General features: G+C 39.7%; 1 protein-coding gene across 1 annotated transcript in view; it reads right to left on the bottom strand.

The window, feature by feature from the left end:
• Positions 1 to 20,707, bottom strand: part of EYS (eyes shut homolog) — a 966,530-nt gene that overhangs the window by 323,447 nt on the left and 622,376 nt on the right. Inside the window, exons 33-34 of the mRNA XM_075414597.1 lie at positions 3,468 to 3,658; positions 1,635 to 1,726 (exon numbers count right to left, since the gene is read on the bottom strand). Of these exons, the coding sequence (XP_075270712.1) occupies positions 1,635 to 1,726; positions 3,468 to 3,658 (283 nt within the window). The remainder of the gene's footprint in view (positions 1 to 1,634; positions 1,727 to 3,467; positions 3,659 to 20,707) is intronic.

Genomic DNA, 20,707 nt, shown 5'->3' with positions numbered 1-20,707 from the left:
AACTGTACACAGTACTCCAGATGAGGCCTCACTAGGGCAGTGTAGAGAGGAAGGAGAACCTCCCTCGACCTGCTGGCCACACTCCTCCTAATGCATCCCAGGATCCCATTAGCTTTCTTGGCAGCCAGGGCACACTGCTGGCTCATGGTTAACCTGTTGTCCACCAGGACACCCAGGTCCCTCTACACAGACCTGCTCTCCAGCAGGTGCACCCTAAACCTGTACTGATGCATGGGGTTCTTTCTCACCAGGGGCAGGACCCTGCACTTGCCCTGGCTGAACTTCATCAGGTTCCTCTCTGCCCAACTTTCCAGCCTATCCAGGTCACACTGAATGGCAGCACAGCCTTCGGGTGTATCTACCACACCTCCCAATTTGGTGTCATTAGCAAACTTGCTGAGGGTACATTATAACTCTTCATCCAGATCATTGACGAAGAAGTTAAACAAGACTGGGCCCAGTACTGACCCCTGGGGGACACCACTATTTACCGGCCTCCAACTAGACTCAGCGCCGCTGATGACAACCCTCTGAGTTCTGCCATTCAGCCAGTTCTCAATCCACTTCACCGACCACTCATCCAGCCCACACTTCCTGAGCTTCCCTAGGAGGATGTTATGGGAAACCATGTCGAAAGCCTTGCCAACGTGTAGGTAGACAACATCTATTTTAACAGGTATTCTAGAAATGTCCTCTAAACCGAAAACTGCCATTTGACTCTTTCTTTTTATCTGCCTTTTTCTTTTTTTTTTGTAAGTACAAATGCCCTTTTCTCAAAATTATGTGCAGTTGATCTTGGTAGCTCATAGTTTGGTGAGTCAGAATTTTTTTTTTCGGCTTCACAACATGTGGGAGTTGCCAATGATTTTGATTACAAGGCCTGCTGCACTTTGGTTTTCTGTACATCTCTTTCCAGAAAACACCAGCTGCTGTTTTGCCCTTTGCTTTCCTGTAGGATATTCATATGTGATGGTTGTGGTTAGCATTCTTGTGGATTCTTTCTGTGGTGAGTACTTATGTTACTCCAAAACATACCTTTGCCTTTCCCATTACATTGCCAAGATAGGAAGCAAACATAATCTGGAAAAAAAGAACATGGAAAACCTACTACCTACCTCATTTTCCTTTCATTTTATCCTCCTTATCCTTCTTCAGTTGCAAGTATTTTTACTTTTACAGGAGTAATATATCCTCTCATGAGTTGTAAGTCAGTGACAGCAACAAAAGTCATAGCGTTGCTCCTGCTTATCCATCTGTTTTCCAAGATTTTTCTATTAGTCACACTCTCTTTGTCAGAAATTCAACTGTTTCCTGCACAAAGTAACTTTGAGCTACTGCGCAGAAGCTTCTTTGCCTGAATATCTTTGCTATGGTACGTGATTTCAGTGAGAACAAATGTCTTTCCGTTGAGCACTTCAGTGAGGTGATGAGCACTGTCCAGCTGTACTACAGCTTTAAACGTTCTTTCCAAGGATGTGTTGTAGTCCACACTGCCATAACATGATTTTACTGCACAAATTCAGGTATCCCCCATAGATAATAAGATATAATATCATTGGAATTTACTGACTACCCAATCTAGATGATCTTTAAAGCAATTATAAACACAGACAACAGTAAAATATAAAACTTACCTAATTTGTACTTTATACCACTGTCCATCATCCACTCTAGCAGTAGTAGTGATGGTTTTGACTTCTGCTGCTTCATCACATAAAAACTGGTACTACAGAGTAGGAAAAATGCTTTTATTACATAACTACAAATAATTAAACAGTTACAGGCTGAGAAACTTGATTTTAAAATAACAAATGGTTTCATAAAAACCTGAAGGATGTCATGTGTATCAAGGAAAACTAATGTTTCATTAAAGATCTAGATCAGGAAATCTACTATACCAGAAATATATAAGCAGTCATGTACACTTCTTAGCCTGCACAAAAATTCTTTAATGTTTGTGTATTGTACAATCAGATATTATGTGCTTGATTTGCAAAAATGTTGACCATCTGCAACCCAGCTGAAATTAACATTGGCCATGAGTGAATTTTACTTACCATTTTATGGCGTCCTTACACTTCCAAACACGTAATGTAGCATGCAGGTTTGAGCATTTTGGAACACCATTTAATTTCCTATACTAATGTGAACAAGCACTTGATTTCATGGTTTGTCTCCTTGTAATTGTAGCTTGATTGTGAGCTTAGAACCATTTGTTCATTGGGCTTTAAATCTACATTTAATTGACTGATTTTGTGAACGATTAAGTGAATTCAGTTAGTTTTAACACGGCACACCGGGATCTCTGGATAGAGTTTTTGCCAGTTAAAGGACTTTCATATTTTATGGCTCTTATGATATGTTAGAAAAATATTTTTCTGCATCATTACTTTACCATGAATACAAGTAAGATGGACTTAAAGCTGTCAACATTTTCTAAACCTTGGACAACTTCCTGCCCCTGACTAATCTCATTTGTTCTGGATAGTCGCCACATAACAGAACACTGTAAATCACAATAGAACAAAATTAAGTAAACAGTTATCTGCTTTTATTTCTGTTTATCTACAATTCATATATCTTTTTAGTATGATCATGCTCTTTAAACATGAAGGCAAATATAACTCACGTATGCTGTTCCTAACATTCGTTTCATATTCTTTACAGAAGAATATAATTACAGCCAAACTTTTCGAAAATTTAACAGGAGAATGGAAGATCCAGTATGAGAAAAGTAACTTCTCTTTTACTATCTTTTTGTAGCTTCTTTAGTATTTGCCTATCTCTCCATAAAGTTCAATTTTTGTTTCTTCCCCAAAAAAGAAGGAATAACTTGCCAAAGGTAAAGATATACTGGGATACACACTTTACTTCTTAATATTTATAAACAAACATATTCCTATTTAGTTTGTCCACAGAAGCCAAGCAAATGTTTTTTGGAATCCTATGGAACTATGAATAACATGATAGATCAAGTAAAAGGTTTCTACTCAGAGCGACATGGTAACAAAGACACACTATTCCCTTACACAGTAAATTTTCCTATGACAATTCGCTCAATTCCACAGCCTCCCTTATAAAAATTTTAATGAACTTGCTAATAAGGAGGTTCAGTAGGTTTAGGCTTTGTGTATAAAATAGAATACCTTAATTTATACCAATTGTAAAGACAAAATCTACATTCTTTACTTTTGTCTTTTAATGTGTACTTTTTACATGAGATATTCCAATTATAAGCACTATTCAATTTTTCTCAAGCACCATCTCTTGTGAGACATATTAATCATAGTAGCCATGGATTTGCCCTAACAGATATCAAGTTTGACAACTATTTTCCTTAAAATACTAAAGAATCTCAAGACTGCCTGCATCTCTATTACTGTCTTCTATAGTAGCAAAAAAAATAAACTTTTACCGGTCTTAACTTTTGTTTACTTCTCCTTCAGTGGGAGATTTTGATGCCTTACCTGTAAGGTGCCATGTGTGATGAAAAGCTGAATTAAAAAATGTCCTATTTTTTCTGGGCTCTGTTTAATATACAGGAGGAGTCCATGAGGATTATAGGTCTGAAATTCGAAGTGGATGAAGTTTTGCATGTTCAAATACAAGCCTTGAAATTCCAGGTACGAATCACCATAATAGCGAGCATAACTAAAATCTGTAAATAGAATTTTGAGAGATATAAGGATATAAGGATACAAAGACATTTTCTTCTTTACTCACTGCTTTCTTATTCTCCTAATGGTAGCAAAGACATAGGATACCTTCTACATCTGTCAAAGAGGCAAACTGGAATCTGGATATTGGTGATAGTTTTCTTCAGTCAAAGACTAACATGAAGTGTATAAAAAAAGACATAATGGTTTAGATCAAATTATATTAAGCAGACAACTAGGATCAGTGCCTGAAAGAAAAGAGTATGAAGAAAAGAGTATGAAGATCATAGCTCTTGGAAAATCTCTAGCAGCTTCGGCTCCCCGTAAGTCGAGAATAGATTTTTTAAAGGTAGGCGTTTACATAGTTTTTGATGCAAGAATGAATGAGTTTGAAGTCCTTGCAGAAACAACATAGTATGGAAAGGGAGGAACACATTCCACAACCTAATTATGAAATTGTCATCTTAGTCAAATACACTGACTATTTCAGTCTAAAACAAAAAATGGGATGTTGCTAGGGTTAAAGCTAAAAATTTCCCTTCTGACTACATCTGGCTTGCCTGTTTGATTTATCTAGATGCCTCTTAACCTCCAGAATCCTGTGCCATACCTGGCAAGGGCAGATTCAGCTCTTATTTAAATGGAAAAGATAAATGAACAAATGTCTGCAAGCCCATCATATGACAGAGGAGTAAGCTTAAAGGTGCTTATTTTTCTTTTTCCCTTCCCTTCCCTTCCTTTCATTCCTCCCTTCCTTTCCTCCCTCTCTCCCTTTGTTTCCTCCTTCTTTTCTTTTCCTCTCCATTCTTTCTCTCATATGTTGTTTTTTTACAAGAAAAGATTAGCATGCACATACGTACACATATGCATTCACGCACAAATATATACAGTCATGCACGTGGTAGTTTTTCACTTGTCAACAATTCCACTGAGCCTCTAATCTGTACATTTATGTGCTCGTAAGGAATTAAAAATTTGTGTCCTCTTCCACACTTGTAACATGAGTTTAGTTGTTTCATTTTAAGACAGCTATAGTATTTTGATTTTTGCACAAGCAAAAATATTCTTTAGTGTCACTTGAAGAATCACCTAGCATACAATTATCTCCTTAAGAGACTGATAAAAATTTGAAACAATACTAACAACTCACTCATCTTTTTTAAAAAGTCAGTGCAACAATACACACCTAGATAAAATGTATAACACTGAATAAGTGAATAATTCCATTTTGCTTGGCTCAGATTTCACTGAATCATCTATACAGTGATTCTAAGTATCTTTGAAGGTCACAAATCCCATTTCTATTTTCCAACACAGGCAAAATTTGAATCTGTTGTGACACCAAATCCAGCAGCAAACATGTTACTATATACGCTTAAATTCTGAACATCAATGATACTGGGATAAATTACAAACTATTAATGCTGCCCTCCCGTATATCACTGTAAAAGTATACTGAATTTTATCTTTTCATGACTTTTCAGAAAACCTCTTTACAAAATTGGAGTCACCATGGTTAAACCCCAAACAAAGCTCTTAACAAATTCTCATGAAGATGTGAAAAGAGAAACAGCAATAAATCAGTAACATATGTACATATACAACACACAGTAAAAATAACCCAAAATTTCAAGCAATGTCAATCAATGACCAGTGATGCAAAAAAGATTACATTATAATTTTATATGTATTTAATCTTTAAAAATTCTGTTTTGAAATATAAGCCTGTATGTGTTAATTTCAGAAAACTCAAAAAAGAAACCAAAATTTTATAGAAAACTTCCATTTTATAAACAGGACAATTTCTCTAAGAAAGGGCAGACACAGCTTTAGAGGATTACCTCCAATCCCTGACCATTTTTTTTTTTCATTCCTGAGCTCGCCACTGAGGACTAAATCTTTCCCTCATTCTGTTTTCCCTGAACTGCTCCTTCTCATGGTTTTGCTTCTCCCATGGAACTGCCCAGTTATCCCCACACTCCTGAAATACTGACTTTTAACAACCTCTTTTTCTTGGCTACACTTAGGAGACCAGCTTGGCTGAAGGACAGCAAAGCTGCATGGAACATCGCTTTTCTGCAGTCCTGATTCCTTCTGTACTTTTTCAGGTTTTTGGAGGTTTTGTGGATCTTTTTCATTGTTCAGCACATAATCAAGTAGGTGTGAGAACTGGTGAAAATTATGACAGTTCTTTGGTGCTTTGCTAACAAAAGGCATCTGAGCCCCTAGGAATTTCCCCATAAGAGAGTAAAATCTGTGAGGAGGAAAAAAAGGTGGGAGGGGGAACAAAGCAGTTTACACATGATTCCTGAAACTATAACTCTAGTAACTGTGGCCAAATTGGATTATTACTAAACTGCAAGAAATACAAAACAAGCAAAAGGTAGCGGTGCTTACTTTTGCTTTCTACATATAATTGTAAGTAAGTACACAGCACCGCAGACAAAAAATTGTGCTTTATTGTCATTGACATCTATGTCTTTTTATCTTCCTACAGCCACAAATGATGATGTCTTGCAAGAAAATACACTCCCTTATTACATGGATTTGGGGCCAGTTTGGCTTCTAATGGGAAATATATTCATGCTGCTGACCAGAAAGCTTTTTAGAGGAATCAGCTCGGTAACAAAATTGCTGCAATTGCTTTATGTTAATGAGAGAAAGCACTGAAGAATATTTAGCAGGCTCCAGGATTTTGTGAAACCTGTAAAAATGTGCTACTTGAATCACAGATGGCTACATACCTTCCCACAATAGCTATTACCAAAACCCACTGCTGTGGTTTTACCTATAAAGATTCTCACATTGTTTGTAACAGTGAACAATCTCTTTTTACAGGGTATAAACTTTGCTTATAATCCTTCTACTACACTTACATGAAGCTTTTTCATTTGACTTCTAGAGTTGGCTTCTGAGATTGCTATTTTTCTTTAAGCAGTGCTCATCATCCAAGCTTTTAGAAAATAAAAAGTTGAAGCTAATTTTATCTTTGAATCTGAACTTCTAACACTTACTTTCCTAAGAAACAGGAAAGCCCTTTCGCCTATAAAATCCTTTCTTTAATAGCTAATTCCCCTGTGTACATATAGCTCTCCACGTTTTTCTGTTTATACGAATTCACATTAATGTCAGAATGTTAAAAGGTTTGAGACCTAGCCGTTATGGTAAGCACATACACAGGTAGGTCTGCAGCCCAGCCGACTGGCAAGCTTCATTAACTCTTGCCAGTAGCTACTTGGTTTCCTCCATTATAGCGAGTTTCAGCTGCATCACCTACAGAATGGAGGCCTTCAAATTTAAAACTTCTGCAGAGCTAGACAGCCATAAGTCTTTGTTTTTAAAAGCAGGTAGAGATAATAAAAACTTTTGATATGCTCATGACCGTATGCTCCTGCCTATGATGGAGATTCTGTCTCTGGGTATTTCTACGTCTAATGCATACTCTGCAGTGTGCACAGATTTAGGCACAGGAGGGATTATAATAACGCTTATCTTCTTTCTACTTGTCCTGGGTTCAGCCAGGACAGGGTTCATATTCACAAGACGCCGGGAGGGGACCCAGCCAGCCTAGCTGACCCAAACTGGCCAAACAGAACAGGGTATTTGATACCATGTGTCGCCGTGCCGGGTTCTGGGTGGGGGAGCTGGCCGGGGGGAGTCAGCCACGGCTTGGGAGCCCGCGGAGCACCAGGCAGTGACAGCTGTTCTGTGTATTTCGCTGTTTGTTTTGTGTATTCTCCTTACCGGTATTGTTGTTGTTACTGTTCACTTTGTTTGCTGTTCTATTAAACTGCCCTCATCCCGACCTGTGAATTTTTGCCTTTTTCTTTCCATTCTGCTCCCTACCGCAGCAGGGGGAAGGGCAACAGAACGACCGCATGGCCCTTTGTTGCCAGCCATGGGCCAAAACTATAACATTACTGCTATTCTTTTTTGTTATGTTACACCTTGGAACAAAACAATCCTGTTCAAACTACTGTTTTTCCGTCTTGCAGGCACAGCTGGAGGCCATGGAGGTGTCTGTGTGGGAGCAGGTGGGCTGTTGGCATGGGGGAGGCTGGAAGCTTGTGACCTCTGGCAGCAGGAGGACAGTTTCTGACCTACCAGCAGACCTGCAGCTGCCCAGAGCACCGCTGAAGGCAGGCAGTATGCTTCAGGAGAACTCTCAGAGCCAGCTCAGCCTAGAGCTTGTGTCTGCAGAAGGGGGCAAAAGTGAGTGAGACCATTAATGAAGACTCCCTTCTGTGGGGTATGGAGGCACCAATCTGCCAGTCCAAGCTGATGTATCCAGGGGCAGGGCCAGGATCTGGTATTTTGCACAGGGACCAGCAAGGCTTTCACAATCCACAGACCGTTAACCCTTGCTGTTCTTCCATGTGGGCAGCAACAAGGCTGTCAGGGTAACCCGATGCATTAAGAGGGCCGGGAGAGCTCTGGGAGTAAGGGAGGAAGGCAAAGGACCCCTCAGGCCCATCAGCCAGGGGGAAAGTCCTGACTGGCAGCCGACTCATTCAGAAAAAAGCATGGCTGTTTTGCTGACACATCTGACAAGAGTGTTTTCGCTGGTTAACCTAACGAAGAGGATTTTGGACTACATGTGCTGGGGGACAGCTTCCATAATCTGAAGAGAGGTGAGGTAGGAGAAAGTATGTCTGGGCAACAACATGACAAGAAGCTCTTGCAAGTAAGATGAAATTAACTCAGTATGTGCTGGTATAGGATGGACAAGTTCCTCAACCACTGACACTTGAAGAAAAGAACAGTACAAGCACTACAAAGAATTGCAGATTGTAAGTCAAGTAAAACATCATTACAGTTAGTTAGCCCTCCCCACCATTTCATTCTCCTGTGAATACTCATATACAGCATCCTTTTAAAGTACATGAGCATATACAGAAAGTTGAAGTTTAATAAATATTTTTGTTAATATATTCTTGGGGAGATTAGTGCTGGTAACAATTCCTCAGTGACCTTGAAACTAACAACTTCATTCTCAAGTCATTCTTCAGTCCTGTAATTAGGATGGCACAAAGCAAATTCAGACATGATATTTGCTGTGAAATTCTACGTCTTTGCTTAATTCTTCACTTCCTGAGAAACATGGGGAATATATGGATGAAAAGCAAATTTTATGGTTATCACTTTTGTCTTGAAGTTGACTACTGAAAAAACAGGAAAGGAGATTTTTAGAACCAGTCTTTCTTAGGGGTAAAGCTGCTTACTGGGAGTTCCATTTCTAGCTGGAATTTATGTCTTCAGTAAAATATTACTGTTCTACACCCTGGAGAAGATTTTCAAACAATGACTCTAACTGCTGTCAAATATAGTTTAGTGCTTTATGAAAACTACAGTGTATCCAACCTTTGCATTTAGTACCAAAAAATGATTTCAAGCACTAAGCTGCTGTTTGCACTTCCTGCCTTCACTATTAGTACAGTACAGGTAGTACCTAGATCACAACTGATACTGAGAATTCACTTTTTCCAGGTATGCACTGCCTTCTCCATACTACCAATAGGTATGCACAGTGTTAATGATGTGATTTGATTGCATTTCAACCACTGCTGAAGGTTTCCACATGGAAAAAAGTCTTCACATGAGGAAAAACAATTGCCATAACAGAGCAAGGGTTCAGCATGGTGTTCATGCTAGAGATGAGAAGCTTTCAGGAAGGGTTTGAGGGGGACCTAACAGCAGCCTTTCAGTACTTACAAGGAGGTTATTGAAGAGACAGTTAGGCTCTTTGTAGACAGGAATGACAGGAGCATAAGACAAAATGGTCTTAAATTGAAACAGGTAACTTCCCACAGTAGAAGCATGCTTGCTGCCCTAACTGCAAAAAATTCATACGTCCCCAGTTTTGTGAACTCTGACAGAATATAAAAGCAAGTTAATGGGTAATATCAGCCATCTGATGATCTTTTTTTTTTTTTTTTAACTCTTTTAGACCCTCCTGTCTCAGGTGGCCTATGCACATAGCAGTGTTTTTTCTTTACTCTCAACATGCTGAAAGTACCTCAGCTTCCATTTTCTTTAGATTTCTGTGTTTTATCTCCTAAAACTGCATTTCTTTGAGGTTTCACATTTAATGCATCATGTTAATCACTCTCTCTTTCATTCTAAAATCAGGAAAATCATTCCAGCTACTCCTGGAGGATAGCCACAGCAAGACAGTCCATAAGTTTTATTCTTTATTGACTGAAATACAATATCCTGCTTCATATTTGTAATCAACATTTGAAAGGTTTTAGTTTATTTTCAAATTAGTCCCTTGTTCTTCTGTATGTTTTATTTAGTCTTTTCAGCTGAAATGCCTTAATGAGAGAGCAGAACTATGGTCTTCAACCATGATTTCTATTTGCAGATGCAATGCTATTTCACTGTGATATGCCTCACCTTTGGTTCCACAAAACGTACCCACAGTTATAGTGAATCCATGTTTTATGCTGTCTAAGAAGTCTGTGCTGCATGACTAGCAAAGAATTATAGTTGTTTTTCTCTCAAAGTTGAAATGTTGTCTAATGCGGTGTGCTACACAACAATTAAAGATGGTTAACATCCAGAACCGTTGCCAGTGCAGCCCACAAGCAGCTTTCAAGCAAAGAAAAATAACAGTTACAAATAAACCCTCTTTACTGTTCCTTTGTCGTGCTTACACAGAGTTACAGATCTGAGTAGACTGCAAATTTCTTCTGAAAGGAAAACGTGGCTGTTTTAAACCTGCTATAATTCACAATGTCTACACTTCTAGCCGAAATATATACATACACACATGCACAAACATAGAATGTAGCTGCCTTAAAGGGGTGGAAAATCAGATCCTAAACCCCAGGAAGCTCCTTCCTTTTTTCTGCAATTATTATATATCTTTCTTTTCCCCACACATGCACCAGTCATGCCTGTTGATCCATGTTTTGATTCGTAACTCCTTCATGTTCAGAAGTCAGTCTGCAACACTGCTGGTAGTCAGATCTACACTTATCCTCCCTGCTCATTCCATAAAGGGGACAACTGGCTGCGGAAGAGAATGCTCTGGGAAGACCTTACTGCAGGCTTCCAGTACCTGGAGATGAACTTTTTACAAGGGGCAATGGCTTTAAACTAAAAGAAGGTAGATATAGATTAGACATAAGAAATAAATTCTCTATGATGAGGGTGGTGAGGCACTGGCACAGGTTGCTCAGAGAAGTTGCAGATGCCCCCTCCCCAGAAGCATTAAAGGCCAAGCTGGATGGGCCTTTGAGAAACCTGGTTTAGTGGAAGGTGTCCCTGCCCATGGCAGGGTGGTTGGAACTAGATAATCTTTATGGTCCCTTCCAACCCAAAGCATTCTATGATTCTGTGATAAAATACATAAACCACACACCTTTTTAAATCCATTGGGAAGAAGGAAAAAAGTTTCTTTTAAACTCTTCTAGATTCTCTATGTGAAAGAAAACTCCGCAAACACCTCCAAGTAGCTCTATTTTTGGCCCTTTTCTATGACTCACGGCCCAAAAAAGAGAGGTTCTGGAGAGCTTCCCATGGAAAGGAGGGATTGAAATGCTGGACAGTGCCCAGCAATGTGGACTGTTCATCGCACTGGCACGTAGTATGTGCCAGTAAAACATTTGTGCTCCAACAGTCTTTTAAAAGTGTAACTTAAATGGGCTCACTTCAGACTAAATGGAAATGAGGTGTACCTTTTCCCCCCCCAAGTATAACAGTTTGGAGAGTTCTAACACCTGCACCTTTATTCATGAATGTAGAGAGTTCCTGAATTACTTTTAAATTATTTTAGGATGACAGATATTCGATTGTAATGCCTAAAATGAAGCTTCTAATTTCTGTTGATTTCTGTTCTAATTTTCATTGACGCCTCCATTCTGATAGGCAAATTGGTGGCCATTTACAGATGCTGAGGTCAGCACTTCCAATTCAACATCTTTCCAGAATCACCTAGTGGAGGTAAAATGTGGCTATGATCTACTTTCCCAGAACAATTCTAACTACACTGCATTTCTGGGAATAGTGATTTGCTATCTATATAGGTAATATATACATGTATTTCAATACTTAAAGCTCCATATTTACTAGCAGTTAATCTAAAATTTCTGGTTTTCCCCTCTCCTCTTCCTTATACTTACTGAATTTGAAGGACACCATGCTCATGCAACGTCACCTTTTTCTACTGCTGTTACTTGCCTGTGAGCAATGTTTTAATTGCCAATTTTACCTACTTACTTTCAGACGTCAAATTCCCTCTGCCTTTTTTTCACTCAGATGTCTATCAGGGCCCACTATAATATCTTTTCCTAGATTTAGCAAATGCTGGCTGGGGCCCGATGCCAAAGCACCTTTTGGTATATTACACTGATGTTTAAATTAGACTGACAGAAATTTCTTCTCTAACAGCAAGGCTACAGAAGAGTGCTATAAAAGACATGTCAATTGGCCCAATGGACTTGAAAGTCTTTAAGGTTTTCTTGTCTTTGCATTTACCACTGAGATGGTCATATTAAATGCTTCTCCTGTTATCACCACTGCTAAATGAATTCCACCAATAATTCAACAAGAAAATACAAGTGCTCTACATAATGGAAAAATTGCTGATATCGAGAAAAATTCAGGGTAAGATATATGTAATACAGCTCAACCACTTTCAAGGTTTATAAGCATGAGACTGTAATATAAACTCTGAGGCATTTTTTCTATTGGATTCTAATACTAAAACTACTTATAATGTCTACATATGAAAAGGAGTATGACAATCCTGGAAGTTTAAGCATTTCTGTTTTAATATGGTATTCTGCTCACTCCTTCTTTGAAAAAGTATTTTTTCTGTCAATAAATAAACACAATTTATTTTCTAGAACAGTTCACACATGCTTATGCATATATTGGAGTGGAATAGCAGATATTGTCTGATTTTTTCTTAAAAGTACACATAAAACAGTAAATAAATTAGTTGACTACTGTACATTTAAAAATAACAATTTCCCTACGTCTGTTCACACATATATTGACTGCAAAGAACTGAGAAGATGGTAAGTCTTGGCCCCTCCTTGAACTCAGGGAAAAGGGGGGCAGAGTCTTCTAACAGTAACCGATTTAAATGATAGAAGGCACCTGGAATGTAGTTAATGCAGGAAATTGTTTCATTACTATCCTTAAAGTATAAATAGTTCCTAAAACAGGATTCTGTTTTATGTTCAGGTGTGGATTTTAACATCAAATACAGTGCATGACTAGTTCTATCAACTACAATATGAGCTTAGTGAGATGAACTGAGACTTGTGTGACTGCTGTCCGTCAATCACACAGGAGATTTTTCAATGTGTGGGCTAGCTCAACAACATACAGATAATGGAGAGAGGTGTTAAGGTTTACTGTAACCAGCCGGTGAATAGAAGAGTTTCTGTCACTGAAGGCAGAAAAACATATAGGTATAAAAAAATCAGGAAAAACCTCAGATAAAACCTGTGTTGTTTATCTGCTTTTTAAATGTACCATAAGGGACATAGAGAGGACCAAGTGTTATTACAGTAGAAATCAGGAGCAGCTCTTACCTTGGGGATAATTTGGCCTGCTTTCGGCAGAACTTCACCAGCCTTCCTAAAATCTTTCCCTTTTGCTGCCCTTTTTGTAAAATGCTGGCAGCTGGCACACAGCCAGCACCAAGCCCAGTGCCACTGTTTGCATGTTGATAACCCTCATGGCTAGAAAGTATTAGAGCCACTATGGGGAGAGAAGCAGATGTATCCATAAGAAACCAAGCTTTTCCACTTCTGCTTATAAACCAACTTGTTATTTTCAATCTCTTACAACTAGACTTTGAATAAACAGAAAAGAACTAATTTCAACATCTTATCCACTATTTCAAAGATTACAATCAATATCAATGGTATCAGCATGAAGTGTACATAATATGGATTTAAAATGTCTTTTTATAGTATTGTAGGTTACTCCAGAAGGCAGTTATCTCCCCATTATTCAGAGGAAATATTATAGATGGGAATAGCATGATAATCAAAATGTTTCAAGGCATGGCGGGAAATGGGAATAACGAAGAGCATAGTCAGGACTCTAAAGTTTAGGAGGGCAAAATTTCAGCTCTTCAAGGAGATAGTCAGAAGAACTCTCTGGGAAACGGTCCTCAGGGACAGGGGAACAGAACAGAGCTGGCAGGTCTTTAAGGATGTATTCCACAGAGCGCAAAAGCTCTCAATCCCCAAGTGTAAGAAGTCGGGCAGAGAAGGGAAGAGACCGGCATGGTTGAGGCAAGAGATGCTGGTCAAACTTAAGGAAGAAGAGGGAACTGCACAGGCAGTGGAAGCAGGGACTGGCTTCCTGGGAAGAGTATAGGGAAGCTGCCCGGTTGTGTAGGGATGGGGTCAGGAAGGCCACGGCACAGCTGGAGCTGAACTTGGCAAGGGATGCGAAAAATAACAAGAAGGGCTTCTACAGGTATGTCAGCCGGAAAAAGATGGTCAAAGAAAGTGTACCCCGGCTCATGAGCGAGACCGGCGAACTGGCAACAGCAGATGAGGAGAAAGCTGAGGTACTCAACAACTTTTTTGCCTCAGTCTTCACTGGCAACCTCTATCCTCACCCCCCCTGAGTCGATGAATGGCATGAAGGAGAGCAGGAGGGTAAAATCCCTCCAGCTGTAAGTGAAGACCAGGTTCGGGACCTCCTGCAGAACCTAAATGTACAGAAGTCCATGGGACCTGATGAGATGCATCCCAGAGTCCTGAGGGAACTGGCTGACGTAGTTGCCAAGCCACTCTCCATGATATTTGAAAAGTCATGGCAGTCAGGGGAAGTTCCCAGTGACTGGAAAAAGGGAAACATTGTGCCCCTTTTCAAAAAGGGTAGAAAGCAAGACCCTGGGAACTACCGACCTGTCAGCCTCACCTCTGTGCCTGGGAAGATCATGGAACAGATCCTCCTAGAAGATATGCTAAGGCACATGGAGGCCAGGGAGGTGATTTGAGACAGCCAGCATGGCTTCACCAAGGGCAAGTCCTGCCTGACCAACCTAGTGGCTTTCTATGATGGTGTAACAACAAGGGTGGACAAGGGAAAATCTATGGATGTCATCTATCTGGATTTTTGTAAAGCCTTTGATACGGTCCCCCACAACATCCTTCTCTCTGTATTGGAGAGCCATGGATTTGATGGGTGGACCATTCGGTGGATAAGAAATTGGTTGGATGGTCACAGCCAAAGGGTAGTGGTCAACGGCTCAATGTCCGGATGGAAACCAGTGACGAGTAGAGTCCCTCAGGGGTCCGTACTGGGACCGGTGCTGTTCAATATATTTATCAATGACATGGACAGCGACATCGAGTGTACCCTCAGCAAGTTTGCAGAAGACACCAAGCTGAGTGGTATGGTCGAGACACCAGAAGGATTGGATGCCATCCAGAGGGACCTGGACAAGCTGGAGAGGTGGGTGTGTGTGAACCTCATGAGGTTCAACACGGCCAAGTGCAAGGTCCTACACGTGGGTCGGGGTAATCCCCAGTATCAATACAGGCTGGGGGATGAAAGGATCGAGAGTAGCTCTGCTGAGAGGGACTTGGGGGTACTGATAGACGAAAGGCTGGACATGAGCCGGCAATGTGCGCTGGCAGCCCGGAGGGCCAACTGTGTCCTGGGCTGCATCAGGAGAAGCTTGGCCAGCAGGTCAAGAGAGGTGATTCTGCCTCTCTACTCTGCTCTGGTGAGACTTCACCTGGAGTACTGCGTTCAGCTCTGGAGCCCTCAGCACAAGAATGACATGGAACTGTTGGAGCGGGTCCAAAGGAGGGCTACAAAAATGATCCTAGGACTGGTGCACCTCTCCTATGAGGACAAGCTGAGAGAGTGGGGCTTGTTCAGCCTGGAGAAGAGAAGGCTGAGGGGAGACCTGATTGCAGCGTTTCAGTACTTAAAGGGAGCTTATAGGAAAGATGGGGACAGTCTTTTTAGTAGAGACAGCAGTGACAGGATGAGGGGTAATGGTTTTAAACTAAAACAGGGTAGGTTTAGACTGAATATAAGGAAGAAATTCTTTACAATGAGGATGGTGAAACACGGGAACGGGTTGCCCAGAGAGGTAGTGGAGGCCCCATCCCTGGAAACATTCAAGACCAGGTTGGACAGGGCTCTGAGCAACCTGATGTAATTAGCGGTGTCCCTGCTCTCTGCGGGGGGGTTGGACTAGATGACCTCTAGGGGTCCCTTCCAACCCAAAACTTTCTATGATTCTGTGATTCTATGATTGCAAGAAGTGCACCTGAAAGCATGCGGTTATAAGTCTATAATACAAGAAAAAATAGGTCATTAATCATTCTTCCCCTCCTACCCCCCAATACCAAATAAAGCACTTAAGCAAGATTATTTTCTGAATAGAAAACAAAAAAAACAAAAAATGAAATCCAGAACAAAACAAAATTTCTGTCTGGTCAGACCCACTGGTAGAAGGGATGGAATTTTAAAATTTGTTTCATAGTGTTTGTTTTTTTCTAATGCAGTCAAAAAATCACCATGAAGAAGGGGCATGGACTATCCAAATATGGATGTTGCTTGAAAATGGCACTAACAACAATATTGTATATTCTGTGAATTTAGTTGAGGATGCATGTATGGTATCCAACATAGGAGAAGGATAATGGAACTCTGTGAATAATCTGTTTTTGTTCCGGATCCAGTCTTTATGTATCCTACATTCTGATTTATCAGTTCAGCTTGAATTTGCTTAGCACTATGCTGCTATGGGAGAAGTGATATCCAGGTGATTTTCTGACGAGCTTTCTCAGGGGTTAATCTCTCTTATTATCAGGAATTGTTGTCTCTTATTCTCTCTTATTAAGACAGTTACTCTTTCTTATTGAGAGCAGCCCTGAAGAGAAGGACTTGGGGGTACTGGTTGACGAGAAACTCAACTTGAGCTGGGAATGTGTGCTCGCAGCCCCGAATGCCAGCCGTGTCCTAGTCTGCATCACAAGAAGCATGGCCAGCAGGTCAAGGGAGGTGATTCTGCCCCTCTGCTCCACTCTGGTGAGGCCCACCTGGAGTCTTGCATCCAGCCCTCAGCACAGGAAAGACATGGAGATGTTGGAGTATCAGAGGGATGGAGCACCTCTCCCATGAAGAAAGGCTGACGGAGCTGGGGTTGTTCAGCCTGGAGAAGAGAAGGCTCCAGGGTGACTTGATAGCAGCCTTCCAGTACCTGAAGGAGGCCTACAGGAAGGATGGAGAGGGACTTTCTAGAACGGCTTGTAGTGATGAGGGAAGGGATAATGACTTTAAACTGAAAGAGGGTAGATTTAGATTAGATATAAGAAATAAATTCTTTACTATGAGGGTGGTGAGGCACTGGAACAAGTTGCCTCGAGAAGTTGTGGATGTCCCCTCCCTGGAAGTGTTGAAGGCCAGGTTGGATGGGGCTTTGAGAAACCTGGTCTAGTGGAAGGTGTCCCTGCCCATGGCAGGGTGGTTGGAACTAGATGATCTTTAAGGTCCCTTCCAAGCCAAAGCATTCTGTACTTCTATAAGTGTGCTTCTTCCTGTTGAAGGTTATTGGAGAATTTCTCACTGCATCCTAAGATTAAAACCATGCTCATCTAGAAAACCACGTCTCCCCAGCCACTGATGAAATACTGTGGCAAGATGGCATTGTAAGGCACGCACAATAGCTATGCTTGTTCCTCGTAATTTATAGTAATTACTTTTACCTATTAATGGCACACACTTCACTAAATTGACAGCTAAGTTTTATCTGTTCTGTAAATATATTGTATTTACTGCAGTTGCAGCTTTGTATAAGCGTGTATTTCCCCAGTGAGTTGCAGTTAAATTGGCCAAATGCACCTCTCTGTCTTCAGTATGCCTTGTTTTGGTCACAGCTACACATACCAGCTTTCAGAGTCATTCCAAAACTGTTACTAGGCAGGTATATCTGCTGCAGAATCTGTCTTTATCTCAGACATATGGAACCTGAAAACAGTCCCAACTGAAACAGCACTGTCAGACATGGATAGTATTCACAGTACTGCCCTATCAAGCTATCTTTTACAAATAGGGCTGATCTTATGGACCCTAACTAGCAAAGTCATGGTGCTCTGAAATAATACTTTATTCACCTCTTGTGGTGAAGTTATGACTCTTTCAACTAACATCTTACCTATAGTACTGTATAGAGTCTGTCTATATCTCTCCTCTTTCCTTTCCTCCAAAGTACTTTGCAGCACAAATATATGGCTGTCTTATGAAAGAAATGCTGAAACACTCAATTAAGAGCGTGGTGAGCCTTATTTCTACTTCCATTATCTGACGTCAAGTATTAGAAACCTGCAGGCTGTCTTATGTGCTGGTATGCATTTTATTCCCACTTCACTCGTGTGTTCTAATGAAGACCTGCATGCGTGCAAAGAATCAGTAAAAAAACACTCAGTGAATGTTAAAAACAGTCATCATTCACAGTATTAATTTCCTCAATGATATCCAATAAAGGAGTCATAAGATAGATGCATACGAAATACCATTTTCTGTTTCACTTTCTGAGTCACAGTGGTCTAGCGTCTGCTAATGTGAACAAGTACTATGGAAACAAATGCTGCCATGAATATTTAAGAATATAAATAAGGAATGAATCATCAATAACACAGCAGACCAATGTTGCACCACAAAAAACTCCATGAATGTTTTGAAGGTCACACAAATGATACTCTGATTAAAAATAGGACCAGGAAATTTAGTAGGTATCATTTATGACACATAACCTGTTAGACAAAACCAAAACATAAAAACTAAAATAGATGGTTCATAAATTTTGCATATATATATATTTTAATACATAGTCCCAGCTGCTTCCCCTCCTGTTTTGTATGTGATCTAGTCACTTGCAACACATAAATGCAAAATTCTGATTTGGTAGGCTTTTAATAAGTGTACTGGCAGCTCAAAGAATAGGGGACATTCAGAATGATAGTGCTGATTAGGTAATTTATTTCAAAATATACATTTGAAGTAATTTCTATGATGAAAAATTTAAATTTACATTTGGAGTTCTAGTGTAAGAACTGTAGAGTAATTTCCCCTGTGCAGGAGAACTTACAATGCAAAATGAAGCTTTCACACAAATTTTCCGTAGCAAACATTTTGCATGAATCATGAAGATAAGATTGAAGTGTGCAGACACAGGACTTCTTCCAAAATAACTATGTGCATGGAATTTGTGATAAAAAATGAGAAACTTCTTGCTGCTTCAGAGTAAACATGTGTTTGTATAATGCTTGACAGTAATGTCTTTGGTTTAAATGCAGACTGGACTCTGAAACTACACTGCATTTGAGATATCAAAGGATCTGTGGATAGTTTCCCACTTTTGATCATGATATCAACTTAAACAGAAAGCTAACTGGAAACGTAACTGAGGGGACATGACTGAAAGACAAATAGCTTAAAAAAGCTACCTAGCTAGCAATCAGGGCAGCAAAACAAGTAACAGTTTCCCATACACCTTTATTTGTGAAGAAGAAAAATAAAAGCAAATAGGTAAAGATGTCTGCTATCAAGATGACACAGACAATTAAGGTGGCAAGAACAAGAATTTTTGCTTCTGAAGAAACCATGCGAAATACATAATATCTGACTATGTTAAAAGGCATGTATTTATATACAAAGTTTTTACAACAGATCTTAATGACAACAACAAAAGATGAAAAACATTGATCAAATTTAGAATAGATCCAAAGACATTTATGGAGCGAAGAAGGTGGTGGTAGAAGTTAACAGCCCCATACACAGATGTATGCCAGTTGAGAAACTAGGAATATGTTATGATTCAGATAAGCAAGCAATAATGAGGAAAAGACAGGAAAGGATCCTAGCTAGTAAAAGAGAGATAGCAGAGAAGAGAAACCAGGAATGAGAAGTAGAGCAAAGTCACTAGTGCAAGCTCAGGGGAAGGTAAGTGTTAAGAGCTTCAGTCTAAAGAGGAATATGGATGGCATTTCTGAGACTGTCAAAATGAAAAGGCAGGATTATCTGTGGTCAGAACCCAGGTGATAGCTTATGCAAAGTGGTTATACTATCTGGCAATCTGCAACAGCAGGAGAATTAAGTTAGTGTGTAGAGGTCCTTGCCAGCTCTATGCTTATGTTTGCACTTAAGTAAGGTGAGGCAAGTAGGGGCGGATTTGGATTTCATGTCACAAACACAAAAGAGAAATAGCTCTTCTCGCACTGATGGCATGGTATTGACTCTTCCACAACTAAGGGGAAACCATTCAGCTTTAGAAATTCTAAGAGATAAATGAGTGACATATCATTTAAAAGGATCTCTCTCTGTAAAGGGACCTAAGTTCTCAAAAAACCCTGCCTGGTACTATTTTTCAGATATATGCTTTCAGATATCTTCTTCAGACTTCATTCAGAATGGTCATAAAGTGATGGCCAGAACGGAAAATGCCACACTAAATTTTATAATTAATTCCATTTGATCTGGAATTACTTACTACCTCCCTAATCCTTTAAGTGCAACAGTTACATCTTAGAATCAAGAGAGAATTAGGAAGAAGATGAGTAAAACCAGTATCTACACTTGATACTGTTTATCTCTAAGGTAAAAATGAAAAGAAACTTCAATTCTTATTTTGCAGGGAGTAAGATTACTTTTAGGTCTGTATAAGAAAAATAATAAAAAATCTTTGTTACATATTCCAGTTCTTACCATGAGAAAAATGTCTCCTTTATATCAAGTGAACTTCCTGTGTTCATACATTAGAAGTCTATGGTCATACTCTGTTTTGTGATGTACACCATTCATTTCTGCTGAATACTTACTCTACAAAAAGGATGCCATTTGAAGCTCTCCACCATTTTTTCTTATATATATTTCTTTATAAAACAACAACTAACTTAAAATATGAAAAAGCATCTGTTTCTCTGGTTAGATTTTACACTCACTTTTGGCAGAGGTACTGCAATACTCTTTGCTGATGTCTATATCAGTCAGAGTAATTCTCTTGCTCTGTTCTTGTATGTGAGTCTAGACTGCAGAAATTGCTGCACAACTTCATG

The sequence above is a fragment of the Opisthocomus hoazin genome, chromosome 2, assembly GCF_030867145.1.
Source record: "Opisthocomus hoazin isolate bOpiHoa1 chromosome 2, bOpiHoa1.hap1, whole genome shotgun sequence".
In the NCBI taxonomy this organism is placed as follows: Eukaryota; Metazoa; Chordata; class Aves; order Opisthocomiformes; family Opisthocomidae; genus Opisthocomus; species Opisthocomus hoazin.
This window is presented reverse-complemented; position numbering and strand designations above follow the sequence as displayed.